Consider the following 19645-nt stretch of genomic DNA (forward strand, 5'->3'; position numbering starts at 1 on the left):
GACTACGCGGGGACCTCCTGAGCACAGAGACACATTGCCACACATCTCCAAGCGCGCGTCACGTGCGCAGAGACTCAGCCCAGCCAAGCTACCTTCGCCACTTCTTTCTGTGCCTGGGCTGGAGGAAGCAGCTCTGTTCTCCTTAAAAGACACATCCAACAGCGGAGGCGGCCGTCTGTGTGATATCAGGAATCTCCGCTCCCATCAGCGCGCGGTCCCCGGGCCGCCTCCTGCCTCCTCCTGTTGCTCCTGCTGAAGCCAAGGCAGCGGCTGGAAACCAGCGGCACGGGCGAGCCTCCAGCCAGCATGGCACGCGCGCAGCCCAGGCGAGGGTGAAATAAACAGGGGGCTCTCCTTGCTTTTCCAGGACTGTCACTGAACGGCTTCCCTTCCTCCTCCAGCTGTCTTCAATCCATTAGCTTATCCAATGGTCCACAATATGATGATGTCCAAAACGCCTTCCACTTCCCAGGATATTCAGATGGACACCCTGGAGAACCCCAGCACGCAGGTACAGTGCCTTTAGCTTTATTCCGCGATGCTTTGCAACCGAGCCGCGGTCCCCAGCCTGCATTTTGTCGCTTTTCCTCGACTGCAATTTCGTATTTCCTTAGCAACTGTGTTTAACGGCTGCTGCTGCCTGATGCGAGGCTGAGCTGGGTGCGCGTGCTGCCGGGACCCGCGCTGTTAAGGGCGGAATGGGGAGTAGAACCACCTGTTGTTCGCCGCTGCACTTGTCATTAGTTCATGCGGGGGTGAGTGACCCCCCCACCCCGCCCTCCTCACTTTTCTCCAGTGCACATTTTCCTGCAGACCGCCACAAACGCCCCTTCAAGCACCCAGTACTTCCTGTGCATCTCTGTAATGTAAAAAAAAAAAAACAGTACCTTTTAATGGGGAGAGGTCTTGTCGCCGTCCTTTGGCGACTAAGCCCGCTCACACTTGCCGTGACCCACCCGCCTGTAAAGCTGAGAGGAATTTGCCTCTTTTTGGATTACAGTAGCAGGGTGGACCCTCGACTGCGGTCTGCGAAACAGTAAACAAGGAACGAGAAGTTTATTTGACTGAAAACAGAACGTGTCAGCGCGGCCAGGGGATCCCAGCCTTTTGGGTTTTTTCCACAGATCCTCGAGATCTCCGTGCCTTCTTAAAACTTTTATGGGACGGGGATTTCAGACGTCAAGCCTTACATGGACTGATGTAAACTGCAGAGCTGCAGCGCGAGATAGCGTGCTCTCAGCTCCGAGCTCCACAGTGCAGGCAAGTTCCCGCTCTGTTTCCTGGTCATTCTCTAGGAATCCCTGGGCCATATGACGCACATGTCTGTGTGATGTAGTAAAAATCATATCGATGTTGGAAAGGGAACCATTCAGGCTGTGCACCTTTTTTACACAGCGATTGGGAACCTACCCTTCAGGTGCATTACAAAGCCCTGGATTTTAACCTTAGATTTTGCAGAATTTAGTGGTGAAGTTTTATCCACCTTTATATATGGATTCCCAAAGTGGTCTCCAGTAGCAACAAGCATTTTTAGCAACAAGCATTTTCATCGGATGTCTTCTGAAGTTCAGAAAGATGGCAGATGCTTGCACATCCCCTTCTGTAATACTGATCTTGTGGGCACACATTTTGCATTTTACATAGGGTATGACCTCGAGCAAATGAGGAAACAAAATTTGCCCCTGCACCTGAGCCATATTACTGATGTGGGAACAAACAGGCTCTGGGGAGGAAAACTATCTGTGCTCCACTGAGGAAGTGGCACCCCCAAGGGTACCTTTTGGAAGAGGGCGTGGTGGTCCCCCGAGCCCCCAGTCACTACCATAAATGTAAGTGAATTCACTCACAGCATTCACCTGCCAGGGAATCCTGTTCCCTTCAAAACGAGGCCTGCCGACTGCAGTGAAAGACAGAGCTGCAGTCTGGAAATGCTGCTCTGGTTTTCATGGTGACTCTGCACACCTGCAAGCGCAAGTTAGCCCCTGTGCTGAATAGAACACATTTTCTATTTTACTTACAACTCACTGGCCAAGTGGCGCCTGGACCCATGCACCATTTTGCATAATAAAACTCTCAGTAGATGTCTATACATTTTCCTCCATATTCAATGGCAAAAGTTTATGTTTTCACAGTGTGGATTTAGCTACTATTGAGACTGACAGGCTGAGTTATAGTTTGTTCAAAAACCTTTCCACGTTCGATTGTAGCAACATTTCCTACCATGGTCGAGATGAGGGTAGAACATTTACCTTATTAAGAATGTTCTGTTATGGCGGCAGAGGTTTCTCAATCAGACTGGCTGTGTACACTATGAGGGGAGCCAATTTGAGGGAGCAATCCTCCATGGGAAAAATCCACTAATGCGTTTCACTACTCAGAATTTGCCCCACCAAATCCGGGAAAAGTAGGTGTACACTATTGGTGCGCATCTGTCCTTTTTAACTAACAATCTGAGCTGATTTCTTGCGATTTAGCGATGCCACCCTTACCTTCATGTGAAAGCCCATGACGATTTCCATAGCAATCTTTCACAGCACTAAGTCAGCCAAATGTGGTGGTGGGTTAACACCCATAAATTGTGTGGCTGCTGTGCTGCCAGGGTGGGACCTCTCTCCACCGGTGTTATGCTCGTCAAAAGTGGTGCACCCCACTAGGGCAGTATTGCTGTTGCAAATGAGAAATCTGATTATTTTTGGTGAAATCTCCATTACCGGCCTGTTTTAAACATGGCCTTAGGTGTGCATATTGTCAAAGCTGCGGAATATGTTTTGCATGGATATAGCACAGAATGTTAGATCACGAACTTGAGAATTGGTTGAATTTTAAAAGTGCAGTGCATCAATATCGCTCATAAGGTATCTTCTGTTGATGTCATTTATAAGCTTCGGTTCCTCCTTTACTTACTTTTTCACTCAAATGTCTTTTGTGCATATTATCATGCTATTTGCCAATTTGATCCTGTTGTATTTGAAAATTCATTACCTCTTCTGAAAACCGAAATTCCACAAAATGCTTTGTGAGAACAACATTAAAGACATGTACTTCCTTGTGTAGCTTATGACGTTGATCAATTTGACTGAATGTAACATTTATCTTGGGTTGAAAGAGTTGCTCAATGCAAAATGTACAGCATACTCTTGCAACATTTTAATTTCACTTCTTTTTTTGGTCTCGGTTACCAAGGCAGACCTAGTGTTTGACAGCATGACATATACTTAAAATAGCTTTGTGTCTGCTTCTCGCTCATGATTGACTTTTTATGTCCCTCTCACTTTTCTTCTCTTGATTCAATAGCTTTCCTCCTTATCATTGTATGTGTCAAACTAAGACTATTTCGGCCTATCAGAGTTCTGATTGGATGAGTTGTGTCTTTCCACTGCTTACCTGTATACTCTTTTTTAGATAAGGCGATAGCTAAAAGCTCTACATTTTGCTTAAGTTGTATACTCATAATATACTTACTCGTACAGGTTTTCAGACAACCCCCTTGAACCTTACTCTATTGTTGATGTCATTCACATTTTTCATCCACCCGCTGCAGCATACATCCTGGGGCAGTAGGTCAGCCCACTTTAGCCATTTACCAATTCACTATGAGTGATAGCATTCTACTCTTTCACACAGAGCACATCCGCTCACAGAGTAGTTCCCGTCAGTGCCAACGACTATCCTGGCAATGTTTCCTTTTTGAGACCTAAAAATGTTTTTGCTTTTAGCCAATGATTTTTATATTGGTGAGTGGGTAGCAACTCCCCCAACAATAATTTTTTGGACAAAATTTTGACACAAAAAAAAAACATGACAAAAGAAAACGAGTTTTGACAAAGTCAAAAGACTGGCAACTAATGCCAGACCTATCGACTTTGCTAATGATTGTTAATTTTATAACTTTGGTATTCATCAGTCCATGGGATCCCGGTTTGCTTCATCGCTCCTCCTGCTTTTTCCACCGCCTCATCATAGCCTCCGTGATTTATTTTCAATCCTCAACTTCCAGCTACCCCTGTCGCCACCCCTATCCCTTTCCCGCTACCCTTCTCACAAATTAAAAAAAAAAATTTCGTTTAGCAAACGCCTGGCAGTTGAAAAGCGCTACTGGGCTGCTTGCTTTCCTTTTTGTGCTTTACATTAACTTTCTTTTTACTTTTTAGGCATTTTAATATACTATGTTAACATGACTATCTGCTATATTAAAACAGTAAATTAATAATGGCGACCATGCCAACACAAGCAGGCATGCATGTCACAATGTATGCATATACATACATCACAATGTATGCGTGCTCAAGGGTTGCCATCTTGGAAAGGGCTTTCTTAATAGTAAATTCATTTTATGATCACCCAAGCACTGGTAAAGTCAATAGCTTGGCATTTTCACGCCGTGAGCATATGTCTTTGCCAGTGCTTTTTAATCAACTTATTACACTTTTATAGCTGTGTGCTAATTTTCTTTTATCACTTTTTCCCATATATTATTTTTTACTTTATAGTTGCATTATTTTTCTAATAAATGTTCTATAAAACAGGTCTCGGAGGGAGAATATTTGTATAAGAGACCTGGAGGAGGGTGCGGAAGGACCGTATTTGGAGGCCTTTGTGGAAGGGCTTTCGCAGAAATTGTGAGTCCATGTCAGCTGAAGATTAAAATAGACAGGTTTCACCGAGTTGGGAATCTGTAGTTGGGCAAACGGAATCGCATAAGCGATGTCCTCGTTAAGCTCCATTCTTTTAAATCTACAGAAACAATACTACAAGCCACAGGGAAAAAAAAAGTGACTACGTTCCAGGGGTACAAATGGCTGCTGTTTCAGGGTCTGGCACCCTCCACTCTGGTACGCAGGCAACAACTAAGGCCGATAACCACCAAACTCAGGGAAGACAATATACGCTACAGATGGACATTCCCATGTGGTCTAGCCTTCGAACTCAACAACAAATCCTAACTTGTCTCAGGTCTAGAAGAAGGCCTGCGCATTTTGGGCCTCCCTGTCCCTGAAGATGACAATAGCCAAGGCACCCTCGAAAGACTCAGACGTGATGTCAAGGCCAAGAAAACAATGGTGCACCGTCACAAAAGGAAAACCAAGCAGCAAATGAGGGCCAAAAATGATTGCCTACCGGTTAGGAAAAATCCATGCCTTGTTCTTGGGGAGAGAGCCACGAGGACAAGAGAGATGAACACAGGCATAAAGATGTTGAATAGAAATGGCGCACCTTCGTCAAGGTAAACGGTCTGAATTGGAACCTAATACTAAAGATCTTTTTACAGATGGAACGCTATGCTGATATCATCCATCGGCCGTGACTCTGGGCACTGCCCGTGTCTTCAGTTATTATACCAGTTTCTACCATTACTGAACTGGCTGGAAGCCCGTTGGCTGTCCGGCGAAGGGTTGATCGGAAGTTTAATTTTCTTTTTACACGAGGGGGGAGGGTACCTGGTGGTGGGCAACTGTTACAAATGGGGTTTGCTGGACCACTATTCGCTGCTGAAAGAGGTAATTCTAAACCACAACCAGGGATCGTTAAAGGAGGAGCGCAGATATGCGGGGAGGGAAGGGAGAGGGGCAGTGTTCAAAGAATGGTAAAATGGTCTCAATAGCCTCATGGAACATAAAGCGTATGATTTTGCCCCTAAAAAAGGCAAAAAGTCTGGAAATACCTCACGGATCACAAGTTTGAAGTGGTAGCGTTGCAGGAAATGCACCTTAAAAAAACAGAAGAGATGCAGCTCTGTCATAAAAGCTACCCATTATTCTATAGATCATCCACCAACTCCAAACAAAAGGGAGTGGCCCTGCTGTTCCACATCTTGAGGAAATTCCTAACTGAGGATATTAAGTCTGATCAGGAGGGTAGAATAATCATGGTGAAGGGGAGATACTCATGGGCAACTTTAATCTGACATGGCAAGCAGAGATGGATAGTACACACTTTCAGAGGGCAGCCACGAGCATCTTTTTCAAGGGAACCAAGCAGAAAATACAAGCATTGGGCCTACAAAACGTGTTGCAGGCGCTCTACCCAACCACCAAAGATTATACCTTCTTTTCACATGTTCACTCTACATATTCCAGATTAGATCACATTTTTATAAGCCGATCTCTCCTAGGTTCTTTAGAAGCTGCAAAGATACTCCAGATTACGATCTCAGATCACAGCTTGGTAACTATCAGTCTGTCTTGGAGGCACAATGGGTCAAGCACTCATAGATGGTATTTCCAGTACCAGTGACCAGGGATAGACTTATGAGAGAGGAGTTGAGGAAATCCATCTCTGACTTCTTGACCCCCAGGCCACCTCAGTCCAGAATAAATGGGACGCATTTAAAACAGTCCTCAGGGGTAAGTTCATAGATATGAACTCCACCCTAAACAAACGGCGGGCTAAGGAACGAGTAGCACCAGAGGAGGAACTGGTGAAAGTAGAGAGGGACCATACAACAGCACAGTCACAAATATTGAAGAGGTAACTCACAGTACTGGGGGGGGGGGGATCAAAGCAATTTACACTAACAGGGCGGAATACACACTATTGAGACTCCGGCAAATCTCCTACGCGCAGGGAGGCAAAGTAAGGGCCCACTTAGCAAGGCAGTTGCGTGAAAAGAGGGAACGTGAATACATAGTGGGCATTCAGGATAGGGATGGCACTATATCCCATAAGGACAACATTCTTTTTGTGGTTTTTTTAGAGTTTTATATAGCGTGAAGTTAGACCCGAGAAATCGGGTATCAGAGAGCTTTACATAAGCACCAGTTTCGTTACATAAGGACATATTCATTTTTGTTAGGCACGGGTAGACTAAGTGATTTGCCCAGAATCACAGGAGGTTGAGCGTCGTCGCTGAGACTCGAACCCGGTACCTCAGCTTTGAGGTTGACCGCTCTAGCCGTAAGGGTACATCCTCTCCCCACTTTAAAGAATACATTTTCAGTGGGTTTTTTAGGGACCTCTACACAGGTACACAACCTGATACTAATCTACAGCAGAGCATCAATACCTGGACTCGTAGCGCTTTACCAGATCTCGCCTGCAGAGAATGATCAGTTGAATGGACTGATCACGGAGGATGAGGTAAGGACAGCAATTTCGGAACTCAAACTACACAAATCCCCAGGGCCTGACATGCTTACAACTCAATTTTATAAAATATATGCGTCGGAACTCACACCACACCTCACATTGTTATTTAATGCAATAGCAGAAGACTCAAAAGTCTCAAATTCTATGTCTGAGGTTGTGGTCATGGTGATTCCAAAACCAGGAAAGAATCCGCATAAATATGCATTCTATCGACCCATTGCACTGTTAAACTTGGATGTCAAACTCTTCTCTGCCATAGTAGCTGCGCGACTAGATACGTTAATACCCTTACTAATCCACCCTGATCAATCACGCTTCATAAAAGGCAGAAAAACACACAATAACATTCATAGGACTATTCATTTGATTGAGAAATTTGCCAAATTCAAGATTCCAGCACTATTGGTGCGCCTAGACGCGTAAAAGGCCTTTGACAGGTTAGATTGGCCTCTCCTTGTTCTGACTATGCAAAAATTTGATTTTTGGTAAGGCTTCATTAACATGGTGCGGGCTAACTATAGGTATCCACAGTTAAGAGTGCAGGTTAACGGGTCACAATCACCACCATTCTCCCTGAGGAGGGGCACAAGGCAGGGGTGCCCATATTCCCCTCTGATGTTCGCTCTCAGCATTGAACCCCTGGCGGTTCTGTTCAGAGCACACCCAGAGATCAGAGGCATACAATTCGGGAGCACGGAACATAAGGACTCACTCTTTGCTGATGACATTTTAATAGTGCTTACAGACCCGGAAACCTCTCTACAAGTATTACAGACCAAATTACATACATTTGAAGCAGTAGCAGGCTTCAAGGTAAATAAATCGAAATCTTTCCTATTGAATCTTACAGTCCCAGAAGAGGAAGCCTTGTGACTTCAGGGCCAATCCACCTATCAAAGCGCCAAATGCTCGATTCAGTGATTAGGGATCCAACTCACTCCTAGAGAGAAGGCCTCTTTAATGGCCAACTATCCCCCAATGCTGACCCAAATACAACAGGATCTCAAACACTGGAAACCAAATGTAGATCTCATGGCTAGGACGGATCAATGCTGTAAAAATAACGTTGCACCCAAAGCTACTATATCTGTTCTAGAAACTCCCGGTTTATTTAGAGCGTGATCTGCTACCCAAGCTATGCTCCTTAATTACCAAATTCATATGCAAGGGGGAAGAGCGCGCTTACCATTCCATGTCTTAAGAGGTCCAAAGAAGGAGGGGGGGGTGTCGCTACCAGACTTCTCAGTCTATTTCAAGGCAGCCCAATTGAGGGTACCGGTGGAGAGGTCCAGGAGAGAATCCGTTAAGCAGTGAATACACATAGACAGGAAGATATTGGGCAGAATGATTTGGGATATCCCCTGGAGATTGAAAAAAGAGAGGCCAGCAAATGCATACATTAGCACTCCGACACACACCATGCTCAAGGTATGGGATGAAGTCACAAGGGTGGGGTGGCTGACAGCCTTTCCTTCACAATACACACCCATCCATTTCAACCCAGACTTCCCACCAGCTTTGCGAGACAGCCCATTCGACACATGGCAGGAAGGTGAATGCCTGATGGTTTCAGACATGTTCCATAACTTAGACGTGCATACATTCTAAACGTGTCAAAGGGAATTCCAGGTCCCAAGCAGTGAACATTTTCACTCTCGCCAACTCAAACATTGGGTTTCTCAGCCCAGGGTAAGAGAAGCCGCCACCAGAGAATGCACCATGATACAAAAATGGTATCAGAGGCAGGCACCATGAGGGGAGAGATCTCTTTTCTCTATGGACTACAACTGTTGGCAACACATGCCCCACGGGCCCGTTACATGTCCCTCTGGGAACAAATCATTGGGAGAGATATCTCTGAAGAGGAGTGGAAACATCTGTGGTCGGATATAAGGAAGAGCAATCACTCAGTGAGTCTAGGAGAGGCTCATTACAAGACTCTTTATGATTGGTACCTCTACCACACTAAACTTAAAAAGATTTTTCCTAACTCCTCTGATCACTACTGGCGTGGATGCGGTCTTCTTGGGGACTTTCGCCACATATGGTGGGACTGCCCAATTATTCGCCCTTTCTGGGAGGGGATTCTCACTCATATTAAGGAAATGCTAGGTTACTCTATACTGACCTCCATTGAGGAAATACTTTTAGGCATTAGAGACCTGGGGTTAGAGCACCAGACAAAAACAGGCAACGCGATTTTATGGGCATATGGGCATAGCGGCCAAAACAACAATAGCGGCAGCTTGGAAAAAGATGGAGGCTCAAGCGCTGTCACTCTGGCATTCTCGGCTCTGGAGAATACTCACTACGGAAAGATTAGCAGATATTTTTAGAGATGATTATAAAAAATTTGAGTATCGGTGGGGTCCATTTTTTAAATTGTTAAACTTTTTTAGAGTTTTATATTGCGCGAACTAGACCGGAGACATCGGGTATCAGAGCACTTTACATGAGCACTCTCTCGAGTGACCTTCCATCAGCGTTATGTCCACCTTCCATAAGAGCATTACACTGTTCTCCTTCCTTGTCCAAGCATTTCTAGATACACCTCTCATCCCTCTTGGCCTTGCAAGACTTACATAGGACACAACACCATGCTCCGATACAAGTCTGACTACTCAATGACAATCAGGCAGTTGATGCACCGCCACCAGGGAAGGGGAGGGAGGGTAGGGGGGGTGTCTGTTTAAAACAAAGTTGGGGTGTTTTTTTTGTTTTTTTGTTCAGGCTTTGTTTTGTTAAAAAAGTCATGACTCGAAGCGAGAGAGGGAGGCAGAAGGACCTCACAGAAAGAGAAAATGAACAGTGATTAGATGTAATTGAATTACATTGCCCTATATTTGCTTCAGGCTCTCATCTAAATGTAATTTGTCTTTACCAGTAGTGCTGATTAAATAAAGCATTAAAAAAAAAAAGAGATGAAGAGTCTGATTTGTCAGTCGCGCTGCTGCCGGAGCAAAGTGGAGGTGCAGGGGAACTTGGGGGAGTACAAAAAAAAATTAAAAATAAATGTACCTCAACCCGCAGCATTGCCGCTCTTCTTGCTCCACTGCAGGCAGGCGCAGGCTCCCAGCCTGCCCTGCGGCCAATTATGACGCTGCTCTCTCAGTATGAGATCAGCATCAGGATTGGCCTGAGTGCCCTCAGGTTGCGCTCACAGGGAGACTGGGAGGCTATACCTGCTCTCTCCATCCTGCAACGCAGCTCGGGTTGGAGACAGATTGAGTGTGCGTGACAATTTGGCCAGCCTCAGACGGCTGACTAAACTGTCATGCACACTGAAGGTAGGGCCCACCTCTACCCCTCAGTGCCTGTCATCCGGTGGCACCACCAGGGCCGGACTGCCCGCGGCAGGCATGGGCGGTTTCCCGATGAGTAGCCAAGGTCGAAGCCAGTTTTGGGCCCCTGGGTGCATTTTTGTAAACAGGGACCAGCAATATCGGTCCCCTGTCACAAAATCGGCTGAAACTGGCCCTAGCAAACAGCTTGGCTGCACCTTGCCCTGGGGGCCGGCCGAGCAGTTTGCCAGGGCCAGTTTTGGTTCCCAGTCTGGCCCTGGGCACTACCCCCAAGGCTACACAGTAAGAGAAAAATAAAACGATAGTAAGCAGGGTTTATTATCATTTTATTTTCCAAGTTTTGCAGCTGCTGGCAGGGGGGGCGACGCTCCTCCGCCATAGCAAAGGAGCCGCCAGTGTGATTTGCGTCACTACTTTAGCTTCACCAAGTCTAAGCAACACCATTGCGCAATCTTGTGGCCTTCAGTAAGTGAGCCAATATAACACAGAGGTTCTGGAAGAATAATTGCAACACTGTGCTGTGTTTAATTAAGAAAGACAGATGATGAAAAACATGGTATATTTCAACGAGAAATCCTCATACAAGTGAGTTTGATGCATTATTCCAATGTGGATACAACAATGATTTTGCTTTTATCGGTTGATTGTTTTTGCCCAGGTTTGGGCAAAAACATTGTTGGCTGTTACTTGGAATGTGAAAAGTTTTTATGGACTTCAAATGAACCTGAGTTTCACCTTTTGTGTAGTTGGAAGTGTATTAGTTCCTCTTCATTCTCCATTTTGTATTTCTTCACACAGCTCAATCACGTTTTCGAGCTAATACATTTCATCCTAACTCGACCACTGGAATAGGATTCGTGTTTCTTGCCTGTTTTCATAATAATTCTGTTTTGGAAAAGTTTTGCACAATGTTTCCCTGCCAGTTTATATTCCATGGGGCTTTTCTATGCAATACTGTGAGTATAAAGGGTTTCATTTAAACCTTGGCAATACGGCTCCCACAGTGCTCTTGTAGGAGAAGCAGTGCCTATAGTACTCTTTGCTGGCAGTGCCTGATCTAGAACATTTAAGGTGTTACATAGTTTTTATATTACTGTGTTGTGTTCACTCTGCTATACGTTCTCAATAAAAGCGCCGGGACAATCTTTTTGAGTAGCCGTGCGCTATATAAAACAACATATAACATAACAACATAACATAACATAATGGTTGCACAAATCCCGGGAGTTGCTTCGTAGCAAACATTGTATGTGGAGGCAGGTTAATCACACCTTGCTGTCATGGCAGAATTGTGGTACTTTATGTAATAGCGGGAGCTAAATGCCTAAAGCAAGGTCTGTTTCCCAGAACAAACTAGCTAAGGTCCACCAATCACTGGGAGTTTTCCTCCAGTGTGTGTGGGGGATATTTCAAGGGTTTTTCTGTCTGGGGCCATCATGATTTACATTGCACTCTTGGGTAGACTAATCACAAAGTCAATAGTTGCGAAACGTGTGTTTCAACAAGAATCATTGTTATTTCACAGACCTGACATAATTGCAAATACATATAACACCCACTGAGATTCTTAGCCTCAGGCTGTTGCCTCCCCTGCAGCTGTTTAGTTTCTAAGCATGACAGTGCGTAAAAATCAAACAACTCTGCGAAGCCTCGAGAATCAAGGGGGAAGGGATGGCAGGCCATATGCACGATTCAAGTCTTTCAGAAGCAAATGCTTTATGAAGAGGTGGGTTTCTGTTGCCCTCGATTCTTGCAAACAGCAGCACAAAGAGCATTATTTCTAAAGGGAGAATGCATTGTTCAACAACACAAAGCTTGTTTTTCTATAACTCTATACTCTGGACTACACAAATATATATATTTGTCTTTTCTTTTAATTATATTCACCTAAAAAATAACCCCAAATCAAAAGTTAAAGTACAAAATATTATTCCAAATTAAAACAAAAAAAATGCACTTTGCAAGTTTTAGCCAGAAGCACAATCTATCCCTCTCACAAGAGCCTTACAAAATTATGACTTGCAAACCAAATGCATACTTTGATAGAGATGGCTATGAATGTAGTATTAATATTCGGTTTGATTAGGAGTTGTTTAAATACATTTCACATTTAGATCTTTTTATTTATTGGTATTAACATTGTGAGGTCATAAGCATTGTAGTTGGTGCGTGATTTATGGCTTCCATGCCTTTTCTGTAAGTTATGGATTGTACTTCTAACATTCCAAACACATTTCAGTTTTTTTAAAGTTTTCATTCATAACTGCACCTGCACTTTTACCTGTGTTTTGTTTAGGTGAGTTTCTGAACTGTTCTAAACATACCTAACAGAATCGTTTCTTTGAAGGCTAGCCAATCAGAGTACTGCCGAGTCATGAATGCACCACGGCAAAAGCTCTCTGGTCCACAGGGGCTCCTTTATGTTTTTTTAAATGGATTCCCAACTTCTCCTTGTATTTACGAATATGCAGAGGATATGTGTAGTATCCTGCATATTACACTGTAAGGTGTTTTACCAGCCCTGCTCTGCCAGTGCCTGTGCTCTGTCTCATTAGAATGTTGGAGTCTGATGATGCCTCAGAATGTTGGGACTGAGTGAGGCAGGGACAGTTGGTCATGGGCTGAGCAGCTGACAGGCAGCTCCTGGTGGGGCTCTGATCTACCACATATCTACATGATGTCCTGTACCTTACAACCTGTTATCTTCATGAATAAAACTATCTTGAAATACTACCTTCCTGAGTGGATCTTCTTCACTACATATTTTGGCGACGAGGTGACGAAGAACCTACAGCTACAAGCAAATCTCAGGTACCTGACTTACAAATGAACCTGATTTAAAAGTGGACCTGGAGATGGCGAAAATGAAAGAAACTATAGTGGCTACAACCACAAGGTTAAGAAGAGAAGGTATCCACAAGAAGGAAATAACTGCAAAGAAGAAAAATGCGTTTTTGAAACAGTACAATGAAGACAACTGTAAGGAAGAAAAAAGAACTTCAAAGAAAAGGAAAAGAAGACAACAAGAAACAAGTAAGCACAAAGCTACGCCTTTAAGCCCCACCAGTGGCCTCACCACCGGCCAGCCCTAGCCCAGGCGTGATGTGCTTATCATCTCTACTCATCCTGGACTTTTACTTTATCATCTCAGTCTGCTACACTGCAACGTGCTTTCTACAACTTACAGACACCTGGTTGTTTCATCTTGATTTTAAAAAAAAACAGTAAGATGTGGCAGCTGAAAGATATGCCTTTTTACTACATAAAGCTGTGTGATCCTCAGCACTTGCTCCCTGCAATGTGTGATCTTGTGCACCTTTTGATGACTTTTGAATGGGGTTGCACTAGTGTGGCTGCAGTGATGTTTCACGACGTATTTCTGTGGTGGCATCATCCACTGAGTAAAGGCTTCAACCTTTGCCTCATACATCGTGCTGGAATCACCCTTCATCTACAGCGTTCCTGATATCGTCGAGAGGCTTTTCTGCTTTAAATCTGCGAGGGACAACGTTGGTGGTAACTGACATATTAGACACTTTTCATGTGTATTTTACTATAAAGGAATTCCCTCTTCTGTTTTTTATTGTGTTCAAAGAGTGGTTCGTGAGGTTCTAATTTACACGATCTAGCCACAACCTAGAATCCACGCAGTAAGAAGCACTGCTTTAAAAAAAATAAAAATAAACAGATTGAAAGACTTCCTTGCCAAGATGACATTCCCACCAGAAGTTGAAACAGGCTTGTATATTTTCCTTTGAATACTATGTATTAGCCCTTGACCATAGCTTCGTACATTTATAAACAGTTATCTAGGTTTCAAATATTTATTTAAACATTAATAGTCATTGCGCTAGTGAAAGCAAGCAAACTGTGCCTTTTGAAGAAAAAGCTGGATCTTGCTAAGACGAGGATTTTCCCTGTTATTTTTTTTTCCTTTTCCGGGAACGTTTTTGGAACATTTTATCAGAGAGAAAGTTGACATTTTGGCACAGAGATGCTGTTGTTAATGAACATACTTTGCCGTACTCGTGTTATTTCATGTTGAACAACTCTGTCCTGCGCAGGTTCAAACTAGCACGAAGCAGTAATTGACATTGAAGTCAAACTTCATTTGTAATTTAAAGAGTTCAGCTGTGCATGTGCTGATGAGATTAAGTGTGAGGCAGAAATTGGCGCTTGTGAAGACCAGCTGCTTTGACAATGGTAAATCATCTCAGTCACGGAGTCTTTTACTGTTTAACTTATGAACCATGGCAGTTTACATGTGCGCTCAATTTACCTCAAATAGAAGTGCGCAGTTGAACGCTACTTCAACCGCCTTCCAGCGCGCGCATTTCTCTTCACCTGTTGAGCTGCGCAGATTTCTCTGTGACGACACGCCTTTCGACACGTCATGGCTGTGCAAATCTTAGATTAAAAATTTAGCGCATTGGCGTGCCGGAAGCCTCCCAGCCTTGCACAATAAACGTGCCGCCATGTTCCTCATCTGAAATCTTCTACCGTAAGCCCGAGAGCTCAAATACATTTTTACATAGAATGGCATAGTCAGCACTTGCCGGAATGAAATGAGACACTAATTCCACGTGCACTTCAAGTTACAGATCGCGGAATGATGAATCTTCTACTGCGCTTCATTCTCTACTGGCAATGGGCTTTGTAAGATCTCTGTGGAAGTCATCGTTGTTTTCATGCTTCCTGTCAGTCGCCGACACACTTTTGGAGCACTGGTGAGCTGTTTTCCTATGAGCAACCGTTTTTTGTACATGGGGATTTTTTTTTCAGAGTGCTGTTGGACCGAGATCTTTGTTTGTACTCTGACACATTCAGGAGCAAGATAAAGGCATTTGCTCACACACGTAAATACTATTGTGCCTGAGATGTTTGAGCCAACATAGACTGGCAGATTTAATTTTCACGTTGGACCTCTTCTACGGGCTTACATTCAACAATACTTGTGTTTATTCAAATGTATGCTGCCTGTCTGTGTGGCTTTCACATTACAATGTCTGCTGGAATTTACCTCTGCAAATCTGGGTATCATACATACTCCAGTAAGGGTCACAGGACGATGGTGACACACACACCTATTTTCTTTAATGTTTATAAATTGCTTAGTGCCAGTGCATCCAGTGGAAATTTCACAGGTATATATTTTATGCAATGCAGGACATTTTTTTTTACATAAATGTCTGTTTTCTCAAAGTAGAAGGATAGCCATAAAAGAGAAAATGTCGTAGTTTTCCAACTACTATAATGACCTTGATTATGTCCTTGCACAGATAGCCCCTGCCAATATTCTAATTTAGAGCTCAGCCTCAGGCAGGAACTACTTTACATGTGGACATGCTTCTTCTGAAAGAGCAGAATGCTTTCTCTCACAGGGTAGTTAGCCATGTCTTAAGTGGGCTGACTCGTGTATGCTGAAGTGGATGGAAGAAAAATGGAAATGACACAAGAACAGACCAATGGCTAAAGAGGGCTGACTGAAAGCCTCTGTAAGTGTACTATACATACCATTTTATTAAAATCAAAAGGTCTTGAATAACGCTAGACCTAACAAATGTTGTATGCATACATGATGTGCATACAGGAGAGCAGCCCAGGGCAGAGAAAACGTGCACCATTATTGTTGGTTGTTAATCCTATAACACAACGTCTACATTTGCATTAGTTTATTTGTGCCGAGTCATTGTATTTACAATGTGCAAGCTCCGATGGGACTGATCTAGCTTCAAGCGCTTACAAACAAAACCATATAACATGATGGCACATTATTTTTCATTGCTGACATAATGTGTTTAGGAATTTTGAGCACACATTTTTAGGGGTTCAATTTTCATTTAACTTGTGTATACCACACACTTTTCACTTCCCTACATAGGGAGAACTTAGTGCTTATTTTCAGGTATTAAAACACAATATTTTACACCCTACATAGGGATGGGTATGGGTTCTAGCCCCATTTGCCCATATACGTGCCTACACAGGCTATTCACGGTTTTCACCCTCACAAAGGGCACAGTTACATACTGTCTTTACCCTCACACAGGGATGGGAATGTGTTATAGCCCCATTTGCCCATATACATTTGCCTACATAGGTTACAATTTTTACCCTACAAAGGGATGGGAATGGGTTATAGCCCCATTTGCCCATATACATTTGCCTACATAGGTTACAATTTTTACCCTACAAAGGGATGGGAATGGGTTATAGCCCCATTTGCCCATATACATTAGCCTACATATGTTTACAATTTTACCCTATAAAGGGATGGGAATGGGTTATAGCCCCATTTGCCCATAAACATTTGCCTACTTAGGTAACATACAACTTTTAGCCTTACAAGGGCACTGTAGCTAGGGTCACCGCCCTTTCTACTTTTACACGAGTATCCTCACACAGGGAACAGTGTTATGGGTTACAGTCCCATGTATATTTACATTTCACCCTCACACAGGGCTTATTATGGGTTACAGTCCCATTTACATTTAAATTTTTACTCTTACACAGGGTGTATGATGGGTCATAGTCCCATTTGAATTTTCACCCTCACACAGGGTGTGTTATGGGTTACATTTTCATTTACGTTTAAATGGTCACCCTACATAGGGCTTCACATGGGTTTCAGTCCCATTTACAATGCTCCTCACATTCTTGCAGAGGAGTAGAGGACGGTCATGGTGGTAGTCCCTCTGACTGTTATTGTCTATTTACATTTTGTAATTTTGCTGTTTTAAATAACGCAATACTACACTTACGTCGTATTTATTATGTTTATTGGAAACAGAGGGAAGTTGTAGTCATACTGTATGTATCTACTTTGCCTTTTCTCTGATTTTCTATTCGTCCAGCTTTCCTCGTGGTGTCATTCTCTTTGTCATCCCTGGTTTCTGGATCTACACTTCTTGTTGTCGTCTTTTATCTCCAGCCTTCCTTTGTTCCTATTTTGATTCTTTTCTTTCCTGTTCTGGAGGGAACCTGCTACCCTACTTTCCTGTGTCTGTGTGTAGGCTGGTGTTCATTCTCCGTTGTGCCTTGTACTTTCTTCCCTTCCTGCCTACCTGGCCAGTTGGTGCGTTTGGGGATTGGTCCATGGTGCGTGTGAGTTCTTCTGCCCCATGTTGTTTCCTTTTTCTGATTACTCGTTTTTCCCTCATCTTTTCTATGTCTGTGAGTCGGTTTTATCTCTATCGGTTTCCGCTTTACTCTTCTCTTCCTCCTCCTCATTTTCTTCCACCCGTCTCTTCACGCTGCTTTGCTTACACCTTTCTTTGTCGTTGTTTCTGTTTCCTCTGCTATTCTTCCTTGTTATCTCCTCCTTGGTTCTCTCTCACCAGTTGTTATTCTCGTATTGGTTTAATGCTTCTGTTTGAACGAAAGGGGATATGTAGTATCCTGCATATTACACTGTAAGGTGTTTTACCAGCCCTGCTCTGCCAGTGCCTGTGCTCTGTCTCATTAGAATGTTGGAGTCTGATGATGCCTCAGAATGTTGGGACTGAGTGAGGCAGGGACAGTTGGTCATGGGCTGAGCAGCTGACAGGCAGCTCCTGGTGGGGCTCTGATCTACCACATATCTACATGATGTCCTGTACCTTACAACCTGTTATCTTCATGAATAAAACTATCTTGAAATACTACCTTCCTGAGTGGATCTTCTTCACTACAATATGATAAGTGACTATTCACATAGTTCTAAAATGTAACCTCCTCACTCTCAAACTAGTACAATTTTAATGCTAATTTCTGGCAATATACTATACAGATTTACACCAAATCAAGCACACATACCTTCTCGAGTAACGGTCTATTTACATGCCAAGGTTGGTGTAATTCCATTGAGATTTTTTTTCTGCATCAAGAAGTAAAGAATACCATGGAATTTAAAGGAGAAATGTCACTTTTGATACCCTCCTCTCTTCTTTGTAGGTCCACTGTTGAGAAATTTGCTTGAATCATCACATGAAAACAGAAGGAAAATTCACTTTGTTTTGGAAATGTTCAAATTTGTTGAACAGTTGGCAAAATTAGTAAGACAACAAACATGATTATATTATATCATATCATATCATATTATATGATATTATATTATATTATATTATATTATATTATATTATATTATATTATATTATATTATATTATATTATGATATATTATATTATACACAAACATATTCACTGAAAAAACCGAAGGTTACAGGGATGTTATAGTTAGGCTCAGATGTCACTCATATAAAACCAGTAAAATTCAGTAGTTATCTTTACCTGAGCCAACTATGACTTACGCCCCACAATGCACGGCTTATGACCTCACATATTACATTACTCATGACCTGGTCAGTGACATCACTGACGACATCACTGATGACATCTCAAAATGTCATATTGAAAGTTGCAAATCTAGGGTCACAGATCCTCAGCGGATCGTGGATGGTCCGCCAATCTTGGGAAAAAACACAAGCGTGATGTCCTGTGCTTGTTTATAGATGAGCCACCGGTTGGGCCAGGTCCCGGGGACGCATTTGAGTAGTAACTTTGAGAAGGGGGGAAAATACGGCCGCCGTTCCTATGGCCAATATCGGCCTTGCAGACAGGCAACTAACAGCAAATGTGGGCTGTCACAGGAAGATTAGGTAATTTGTCTAAGTTTACGGTGTCTTCGTGAAAAATAACTGGTGTGATCCAATAACATTGGGTGCTTTTGGCGCTATATAAAACTGCACAAAAAAAGTGATTGGTACTAATGTATAATGTACTCCAATCCCTTGGGTGGTGTTGGCGCTATACAAAATTGCACAAAAAAAATGTAAAAAGCAGAGTTGGTGAAGGAGGGGATCTGTGCAATGAAGTTCAGTGGGGGCAAGCAATGAAGTGCGGGCTGCGGATGGGCTACCAACAGGAAATGTGGGCAGTCACAGGGAGATAAAGTGATTTGCCCATAATCATAAAATGTGGAACTGAGGCCAATGCTAGGCAGACTATGTGGTGTACTCTTGGTAAATGATGTCACAAAAGGGCCAGAGATGCCGACTTTGGAGCTGTTCGAGTTTTTGGCATTGGCTTAACATCTTTGATTCTGGGCAAAACATTTAATCTCCCTGTGCCTACAAAAATTAATATGTCCTTGTGTAAAGTAACTGGTGCTTATGGAAAGCACTCTAGTACCTTTGGGTGGTGTTAACATAAACTGCACAAAAAAAAACCAAAGTGAAAATCAGAGTAGGGGGAGGAGGGAATCTGGGAGAAGAGGGGATC

The 19645-nt window shown here is 43.3% G+C and overlaps 1 protein-coding gene across 2 annotated transcripts in view; it reads left to right on the top strand.

Moving 5' to 3' along the window:
• Positions 1-214: 214 nt before the first annotated feature.
• Positions 215-19645, top strand: part of CACNB2 (calcium voltage-gated channel auxiliary subunit beta 2) — a 1003604-nt gene continuing 984173 nt past the window's right edge. Inside the window, exon 1 of one of the 2 annotated variants that reach the window (XM_086941951.1) lies at positions 215-511. In XM_086941951.1, coding sequence (XP_086798077.1) covers positions 428-511 — 84 coding nt within the window. In that variant the 5' untranslated portion in view covers positions 215-427. The remainder of the gene's footprint in view (positions 512-19645) is intronic. The other variant, XM_086941954.1, reaches the window with a different exon arrangement.

Source organism: Lissotriton vulgaris, chromosome 10 (assembly GCF_964263255.1).
Source record: "Lissotriton vulgaris chromosome 10, aLisVul1.2, whole genome shotgun sequence".
NCBI lineage: Eukaryota > Metazoa > Chordata > Amphibia > Caudata > Salamandridae > Lissotriton > Lissotriton vulgaris.